At 44.2% G+C, this 9845-nt stretch overlaps 1 protein-coding gene across 1 annotated transcript in view; it reads right to left on the reverse strand.

Annotated features, from left to right (window-relative positions):
• Window positions 1–9671: 9671 nt before the first annotated feature.
• si:ch211-288d18.1 (USP6 N-terminal-like protein) overlaps window positions 9672–9845 on the reverse strand; it is a 63227-nt gene continuing 63053 nt past the window's right edge. The window contains exon 14 of the mRNA XM_035999101.1: window positions 9672–9845. This exon is cut by the window's right edge and continues 491 nt beyond it. Coding sequence (XP_035854994.1) covers window positions 9672–9845 — 174 coding nt within the window.

A 9845-nucleotide genomic window follows, 5' to 3' on the forward strand; every position in this document is an offset into this window, starting at 1 on the left:
CGCTTCAACTCCACCCCTCAAAGAATCGGAATCGAGAATCGATAACCGGAATCAAAAGGAAGAATCGGAAATGGAATCAGAATTGTTAAAATCCAAACGATGCCCAACCCTAGTAGGGAGTAGTATGAAAAGCCAACATTTTAGAGACAACAACAACTCCATTCATCCAGGAAATAATCCACAGATTAACCAGACTGATGTCATGAAGTGGCGTTTGTATGACACACCAATTTGTATGCCATTATTGGCGTGTTATCAAGACGCATACTTGCTTTTTAGCGTGTTTATCACCTTGCGATTGCGTGTGAATTGATGCCGTAGTGAGTAGTATATATAGGGAGGTTGGTCGAGGTGGGTGGATGGGGACTTTCAACCGGGAGAGCGGGGATTGCGTCCTGCGTGTGGCGTTTAGTTTCCCCGTTGTTTTTCTAATCACAACCGTCCCGTTATTGTCGCGCATCCCCAGTGGCCGTCTCCCGGTGTGTGAGTCCTTCAACCAATCAGACCAACGATCCGGGTGACGCTGCTCTTCGGTAGCCGTCATGTTGAATTTAAACAAAAAGCTGCTCGCTGCTCGTCGTCGCTGCGCTATCGTCGCGTAAAGCCCGCCTCAACGGTTGTGATAGGTGTAGAGCCCGTCTCAACGGTTGTGATAGGTGTAGAGCCCGCCTCAACGGTTGTGATAGGTGTAGAGCCCGCCTCAACGGTTGTGATTGGTGTAAAGCCCGCCTCAACGGTTGTGATTGGTGTAAAGCCTGCCTCAACGGTTGTGATTGGTGTAAAGCCCGCCTCAGCAGTTGTGATTGGTGTAGAGCCCTCCTCAACGGTTGTAATTGGTGTAAAGCCCGCCTCAACGGTTGTGATTGGTGTAAAGCCCGCCTCAGCGGTTGTAATTGGTGTAAAGCCCGCCTCAGCAGTTGTGACTGGTGTAAAGCCCGCCTCAACGGTTGTGATTGGTGTAAAGCCCGCCTCAACGGTTGTGATTGGTGTAAAGCCCGCCTCAGCGGTTGTAATTGGTGTAAAGCCCGCCTCAGCGGTTGTGATTGGTGTAGAGCCCGCCTCAGCGGTTGTGACTGGTGTAGAGCCCGCCTCAGCGGTTGTAATTGGTGTAAAGCCTGCCTCAACGGTTGTGATTGGTGTAAAGCCCGCCTCAGCGGTTGTGATTGGTGTAAAGCCCGCCTCAGCGGTTGTGATTGGTGCCTCGATTTCGGGGACATTGGAAATGGGTTTGAACGGGCTCTGCGCCAGACTGACTTGCAGAGCAAATCTCAAATTTGCCGGAAGTTCATCAGGGTTTTCCCAGGCTAGTTTGACGGGGCTTTTTCAACATAAAATAAAGCCCCACTAGAGCGCCGCTTACTGTGCTCCGTGGCTGCAACACAACAAGCGCCTGACCGCTACGGAAACCAAAACTTGCGCATTTTAAATTGGGAACCGATGATCGGATTTGAAACCAAATCCTCCAAATGGTTCCAATAAAGAAACGATTCCAAGTAGGAATCGTTTCTCGATGCCCAATCCTACTCCCTACCGTATTCGTGCTATTATCACGAAATATGCTTCCCATTGAAATACATTACTTTACATTTTCATGCTGGCCACCACGAAAAAAAACAAGAAAAACGTCCCTGTGAACACGAATCAATAGATTAAAAATAACGTGACAATTACACGAACTGCCATGAGACCTGGTTGCAAATACTAAACAATGTCATATTAGAACTACCTGCAAATTGGTTCAACTACTACTTTGATACACAATTATTCAAAACAAGTAGCTGTAATTTTAACATTGAAATACAGTCAAATGTCATTAAAAGCCAAGAACATAGTCACATATTTCAAAACAATGGCATCAAATGGCATGACTTTAGATATTTTCAAATCATTTTTAACCCTCCTGTTGTCTTCGGGGTCGAATTTGACCCATTTTCAAAAAGTTTCTATATCAGAAATTTGGGTTTCTTTCAACCAAATTGTCAAAAGAAATTAACGTACAACATGCTTCACAAGTTAAATAACTGATCAGTTCACTATTTTCATTGAATTTGGGTGTTTTATTTAATTTTATAGCATTTGAAGAAAAAAATTGATGAAAGAACACTGAAAAGTGACAGAAATGTTGGGAAAAACGTCCCCAAATAAGCGCAGAAAAAATCGACAAAGACATTGGAAAAAGAACTTCGGGAAAAAATGTCAAGACGTGACAAAAAATTTCGGAGAAAGCTTCAAAAACTTGGTCAAAACAACAACAAAAATGTCCCAAAAAATCGACAAAGAATTTGAAAAGTGAAATTTTGACCCAGAAAAACTAAAAGTTGTTAAAAGGTCTACGGGCCCAACGTGATTCTCACTCCCATCTCGTAAAATACGGACGTTTGGTCAGGTGCCTTTGGCGTTGTTGTTGACGCTAAAAGTCTCCCTTAGCGTCAGATCTAAACGCGTTTTGGGTAGAGATGCACCGATAGACCGGCCGGTGACCGGAATTGGCCGGTTTTCACGTGCTCGGCCATGACCGGCGACCGGCAGGTCAGTCTGACATATGGTGATTTCATGCCGGTCAACGCTACAATTAACTGACAACATAAGTTATACCAGTTACAGTTCTCAAGGACGCGCGCACACACGGACGCCCGAGCACGGACGCCACAGCACGGACGCCACAGCACGCTCTCTTTCTCCTTTCTCTCAACTTCTCCGCCGTGTGTGGTGCGTACCCGCTCGCGGTGTGAAGCGCGTGTCCGCGCTATTCTCCCACATGTAGGAACGTCGTGAATTAACCTGCAACATGTCAGCTGTTTGGGAATTCTTCAGCGTGTGTGCAGAAGATAACAAGTTTACAATATGCAACACCTGCAAGGAGAAAGTAGGGCATGGAGGGACGACACCAAAAACCTAAATCACATTTCTTTAGTTGGATATTGGATGTGAAAAGAAGGAAATGGTTGCGGCATTGCAATGGTAACGTCAGATAGAACACGTAAAGTCCCAGCTCTTAAAACAAAGATCCTGTTTAGACTGTGGATCTTCATTTCACATTAAAGGACAATTCCAGCGCAGGGTGAACCTGGCGCTTAATAATACATGTGTACCGAGTCGACCGTTCTCTGGGATCTGTTTCCATGCTAATCGAATGTTTATTTTTATTTTTATAAACTAAAGTGCAGCATTGCACTTTAGATGTGTGTGAATGTCCCACACCAGGAGTAATTTATATAGTTCTATTTTATAGTGATCCATTATCTGTTCAACATATGTTCTATTAAAGAAAAGGTAGAAAATAAATATGTGTGTGCTGTAAAGTGGTTAGAAAAAATTAAATCGGAATCGGCTAAAATCGGTATCGGCTGGCCTAACTCAAAGAAAATCAGAAATCGGAATCGGCCTAGAAAGTTGTAATCGGTGCATCTCTAGTTTTGGGTTTAGGAAGTGTGACAGACGGGACACGGTCTCCTGGGTGAAAGTCCTGTGTTGTGTAACCCATCCAACCCCCAAACCAACCTCCCTACGCAGATTTTCAGGCTTTCATGCTACTCGCTACCGTAGCTATGTCATCTTAAAACGCCGTGTAGCTGCTGCTCTGCCCAGTGCGTTCTACGAACACGCTGAAGGGCGCTTCTTTCGTCGCTTCTGATGCTGACAGCCACTGTCCAAACATCCATATTTTACGAGTTCGGAGTGAGAACGGGTTGGAATAAAAGTTGCACGGTCTACGGGAAGACAACACCAGGGTTAAGTGTAATTTTGATTAATTCTACATGTCCAAAAGTCTTTCTACTACATGTCTGCTCCTCTGAGCTGGAGCTAGATAGAGTCATGTTGAACCTAAAGCATCCACAAGATGTCAGCCTTTCACTATTTCTAAAGCACAGGAATGAAGAAACGTCTCTTCAACCCTCAGATGGGAAAACTGGTTGTTACTGTACCTACTGGTTCTACAATACTGTACAAACACAATGCTATTATAATCTGACACGCCTAAATCCAGAGCCTCCTCGTAGGATTAAAAACAAAAGGGGCCATTTTCACTGTTCAAGGAGCCTTAAAGGGGAACTTTTTTCCAACCTGGACCCTATTTTCCTATGTTTTTTGTGTCTAAGTGACTGATGGGAACAACAATCTTTGACACTGGTCCAGTATTGAGCGTGAACGCTGTAACCGGCAGCCACAGACCGGACTGCAATGTAACCCCATGGGGCAAATTTTCATCGTCCATTTGGTCTACTGAAAGTGTTTTTTTTTGCCGCTGACAGACTCAGATTATTATTCTAAGTGTCTGACAACATTATGGAAAGGACCCCTACAGAGATAGACCTTTAAAACCTCTTTGAGACCTTTCTGTTTAAACAGAAACAGCTCTGAAGTCGCTAGCGCTGAACTCTACCAGACTCCATTTAAAAAAACAACACTTTTAGCGTGTATAGAGCCAACGTATTTTCACATGTAAGTCGGTAAACTATGTGTTTATTTCAACCAAAACTAGAGTTGTGATTGTTGGGAAAGTCGAAAGACGACCCAAAGTGGCTTTTCATAGTTATATTTTGTTTCTGTCGACTCTGAATGAAGTGTGTTTTACGATGCTAAAATTACTGTTTATTTACATGGAGTCTGGTGGGTTTAACGAACGCAATTTCATGGATGTTTTTATATTTAAAAAAAGGATCTTACTCTTTAACAGAAAGGTCGACCTCCTTAGAAATCCTTTCCATAGCGCTATCAGACACTTAGTATAGTATAATTGGGAAAGTGGAAAGACGATCTTGCTTAATACTGAACCGATGTCAGAGATAGATTGTTCCCGGGCGCCTGGGTAGCTCACCTGGTAGAGCAGGCGCCCATATAAAGAGGTTTACTCCTCGAAGCAGCGGCCGCAGGTTCGACTCCGACCTGCGATCCTTAGCTGAATGTCGTTCCCTCTCTCTCTCTAGGGTCAAGATTGAAAAAAAGGGTAGTTACCCTTTAATGGAAATGCAGCAAATATTCCAGTTCTTGAAAAGTGTGAGCACAAAAGTGGTGAAATTACCTGGATAAAACAATAAATTACTGCGCTAAAAAAAAACCCAACAACACTTATTTAAAATGAGCTCAATAGGCTTCAATGTGTACAATCATAACAGTGAGCCAGCTCACCACGTCAGAAGTTTCCTGTTCAGTCCCGACCCCTAAAAAGTTCAACACATCGACAACGTCCGCAGCAGAACTGAAGCTGATCCAAATAAGGCATCAAGACATTAGTACAAAAAATAAAACATGTTACTCTGCTAGCAAACATTTTACAAAGGCTGACCGAGCAACATGTTGTTCTCTGACGAAACGTTACAAAACTACAAAAAAAAAAGCTTTCTTTTATTGTAAAGGGTGATGCCTCGGAGACGTCTGTATACGCGTCCCGATTCTTTCGCTCTGCAATGAAACTCCATCAGGCGATTCAGACAGGAAACAGAGCGGATGTGATGTTGAATGCTCCAGAGTCCCGTAAGGTGTGTTGACAGTCAGTCAGTTGCGAGCGTGCCCATGTTCCCACATTTCTAAGAATTTTCTTTCACTGAAAATTAGGCCCTATGTTCCCACAGTTCCTTTTTCATAAATTGTTATCAGATTTTATCCCCCTTTCTCCCAAGTTGGTAGCCAATTACACTCAACCTATTATCCAGTAGCAATGGACTACAGATGGAATGTAGCTTTAACAAAATCTGGTAACTAACCCTAACCCTGGGAACATTGGGCTGTGGGACCATTGGGCTGTGGGAACATTGGGCTGTGGGACCAGTGGGCTGTGGGAACATTGGGCTGTGGGAACATTGGGCTGTGGGAACATAGCTGTAGGGACATAGGGCTGTAGGAACATAGGGCTGTGGGACCAGTGGGCTGTGGGAACATAGAGCTGTGGGAACATTGGGCTGTGGGACCAGTGGGCTGTGGGAACATAGAGCTGTGGGAACATTGGGCTGTGAGAACATTGGGCTGTGGGAACATAGTACTGTGGGAACATAGGGCTGTGGGAACATAGAGCTGTGAGAACATAGTACTGTGGGAACATAGGGCTGTGAGAACATTGGGCTGTGGGAACATAGTACTGTGGGAACATAGAGCTGTGGGAACATAGGACTGTGGGAACATAGCTGTAGGAACATAGGGCTGTGGGAACATTGGGCTGTAGGAACATAGAGCTGTGGGAACATAGAGCTGTGGGAACATAGTACTGTGGGAACATAGTACTGTGGGAACATAGGACTGTGGGAACATAGGGCTGTGGGAACATAGTACTGTGGGAACATAGAGCTGTGGGAACATAGAGCTGTGGGAACATAGGGCTGTAGGAACATAGGGCTGTAGGAACATAGGACTAACCCCTGTCAGTGTATTTGTGTCTCCTCATCAACTTACGTCTCCTGTGAGAGAGCCAGATGCCGAGCATTCTGGGAAATGAGCACAATTTCTCACAATGCAAATAAAACGTGGTGTGCAGGAAGGGTGGTGTTGTTTTTTCAAAGGATTAAATTATAGAGATAATAGAAACACACAGTTGCACTGTGGAAGGTGATGATGTTAGATACAGATCAGGGTTTTACCTCCAGTATTTGGTTGAAATGATTAGTTATATTTTCCATTTTAATTTGATCCAATATCAATAGTTGTGCAATTGAAACCACATTGATTTTGTATTCCACCGCCATAAAGTTTGGGGACAGATTAAAAACAGAATAGCCAAATTTCAGTCCAGAGTTTGGGTCAAGCTCCAAAAACACTAGATCCTACACTTCCCATAATGCAACTCAATAGCATCTTTTAAACTTCACATTCCCAGTTTGTAGCTCAGACTTTCTGTGAAAGATTTGTGGTTTCCAAACCCAATTTGTTGCCTCACATGAGAACGTGTTAAACACCTAAACGATGAAATTCAAAACTTTACAGAAAGTCAGTAACGTTGTCTCTTCAAATTTGACAAATGACCTTACCAGACTTAATATTGCTCCTAAAACTTAAACATATTTTTAAGCAACAATTGCTTGACATTGATAATGTGACAAATCATACTTTTGTAGTTCTTCACCAAAATATTAACGGTAACGTCATCCACCGAACAGTCTGAACTGCCTAAACTTGACCGATACAGAACATGTAACGTACCGACATAGTAGACATAATCAATAACTCTGGGTAGATGCCAAATCGCACCCGATACACGTGTCGACGTCAACACGGTGATACTGTGCAGACGTCAACACCAGTCAACGGACGTTACCGCAGTGTTTATATTTCACGTACACTCTTGGTTGCCTATGTTGTTAAAACTCTTTATTTAAGCATTTAATGAAACGTCAAATGAAGATTTTGAAAGGGGAAAATCACTTCCAGGAACCAGAGTCTGTCGGTACACGATCCGTTCTGCACATGTGCAAAATGTTCGCGCATGTGCGGTTGTACGAGGATTTACGACACTGCACGATCTGTTCCACGCTTCCGGTCGACAGCCAAGCTAACGTTAGTTTAGCTAACAGCTAATTCGGCTAACCGCTAGCTGATTGTAGCGGTCTGCCGTTAGCCTCCACAGGCAAGCTAACGTTAGTTTAGCTAACAGCTAATTCGGCTAACTGCTAGCTGAGACAGCATGTAATAACTTTAAAAGACCCTCAAAATAAAATGTGAAAATAACCGTTAACATATATAACAGCTGTTACGTCAGTTCTACTTTACTTGTGCTCATTTAAAATCCAATCACTCAATACTTGTCTTTATTGTTATTACTGTGAAGTCTTAATTTAGCTGTAGCTGCTTTTCCCATTACGTTTGAGTTAACGTTATTTTAGACTGAATCTAGCTGTCAGCTAGCGGTTAGCCGAATTAGCTGTTAGCTAAACTAACGTTAGCTTCCCGGTGGAGGCTAGCCCTAGGCTAGCGTGGAACAGATCGTGCAGGTCGTATCCTCGGTAAAACAGTATTATCTTGCGCATGTGCAGAACGGATCGTGCAGGCAGAACGGATCGTGTACCGACAAGAGCTGTTCCAAAAAGTGGGCGGTCACCGTTGAGCTCTATACTCGGTCACAGTCAGTCTTGGACTTCGATGACGGACGGGAAGCCTTCACATTGGCACAGTAGACACGGCTGCGAAACGACCGGAAGTCATTCATTTCCTATGGAGATCTGTCGACTGAATCAACAAACTACTAAGGCCTCTTGCACACTGCGTGCTTGGCGTGAGCGTGGCGTTTAACGTGGCGTTTAGCGTGGTGTTTTCTATGTCGTTACACACCAGAAACGTGTCTGATGCGGTGCTGTATAGGTGTGCACATCCCTAAACTAATACTTTGTTGAAGCACTTTTTGATTTTATTACAGCACTCAGTCTTTTTGGGTAGGAGTCTATTAGCATAGCACATCTTGACGTGGCAATATTCGCCCACTCTTCTTTGCAAAAGCGCTCCAAATCTGTCACATTGTGAGGACATCTCCTGTGTGTCATGGTTGTGATTTTCTGTTATAGTTTTTCCTGCTAATTTATTCCCTGTTTTCTTGTTGTTTACTGCAGTAGTATACTTCATGTTAAACATAAATATATACTGATCTGATTACAGCAAAGACAACGTCAGCAGTATTGACGGCAAAATAGACTCCAGAATATTTCCTTCTGTATTGACAGGTGCTATATTAGAAAATCGATAATTATTTATTATTATTTTTTTAAATTTATATCTGCATTTATGTCAACAACTAGAGACTTTCAAACGTGTCAAAATGACATATAAACATCTTTCTGTATTCTATTTTGCCTAGAGTGTGAGCAGTGTGCAAGCTCTAACCTGTTACCATGGGAGCTGAAATAAAAACGGACACGCCACGCAGCTGACACGCTCACGCCACGCAGCTGACACGCTCACGCCACGCAGCTGACACACTCACGCCACGCAGCTGACACGCTCACGCCACGCAGCTGACACGCTCACGCCACGCAGCTGACACACTCACGCCACGCAGATGACACGCTCACGCCACGCAGCTGACACGCTCACGCCACGCGCTCACGCCACGCAGCTGACACGCTCACGCCACGCGCTCACGCCACGCAGCTGACACGCTCACGCCACGCGCTCACGCCACGCAGCTGACACGCTCACGCCACGCGCTCACGCCACGCAGCTGACACGCTCACGCCACGCTCACGCCACGCTCACCCCATGCAGCCAGTGTGCAGGTCAGGAGCCCTTAGTGTTGACTAGGGCTGCAACTAACGATTATTTTCATAGTCGATTAATCAGTCGATGATTTTCTCGATTAATTGATTAGTTATTTGATCTATAAAAATGTCAAAACATGGTCAAAAATGTGGATCAGTGTTTCCCAAAAAGCCCAAGATGACGTCCTCAAATGTCTTGTTCTGTCCAAAACTCAAAAGATATTCAGTTTACTGTCACAGAGGAGAGAAGAAACTAGAAAATATTCACATTTAACAAGCTGGAATCAGAGAAATGTTATTTTTTTTAATAAAAAAATGACTCAAACGATTAATCGATTACAAAAATAGTTGGCGATTAATGTAATAGTTGACAACTAATCGATTAATCGATTCATCGTTGCACCTCTAGCGTTGACGCCTGTGCAGTATGCTCCGTGTTGACGTTGACACGTTTATTGGGTGCGGTCTAGGATCTACCATAAATCGGTGCTCATTTCATGAAATGTCAGAAGCCTGCGTTTCCTCCGACGCTTCGCTGGAGTCCTGGTTCTGTTTGGGGTTCCTGTTGGCGGGCAGAGCCGCGGCCTGCTCCAGCAGCTGGGCCAGGTAACTGTCCTCGGCCCTCTCTGCTGCAGACAGACTCTCAGACTGGGACAGGCCCAGAGCCGG

Source organism: Sander lucioperca, chromosome 3 (genome assembly GCF_008315115.2).
Source record: "Sander lucioperca isolate FBNREF2018 chromosome 3, SLUC_FBN_1.2, whole genome shotgun sequence".
In the NCBI taxonomy this organism is placed as follows: domain Eukaryota; kingdom Metazoa; phylum Chordata; class Actinopteri; order Perciformes; family Percidae; genus Sander; species Sander lucioperca.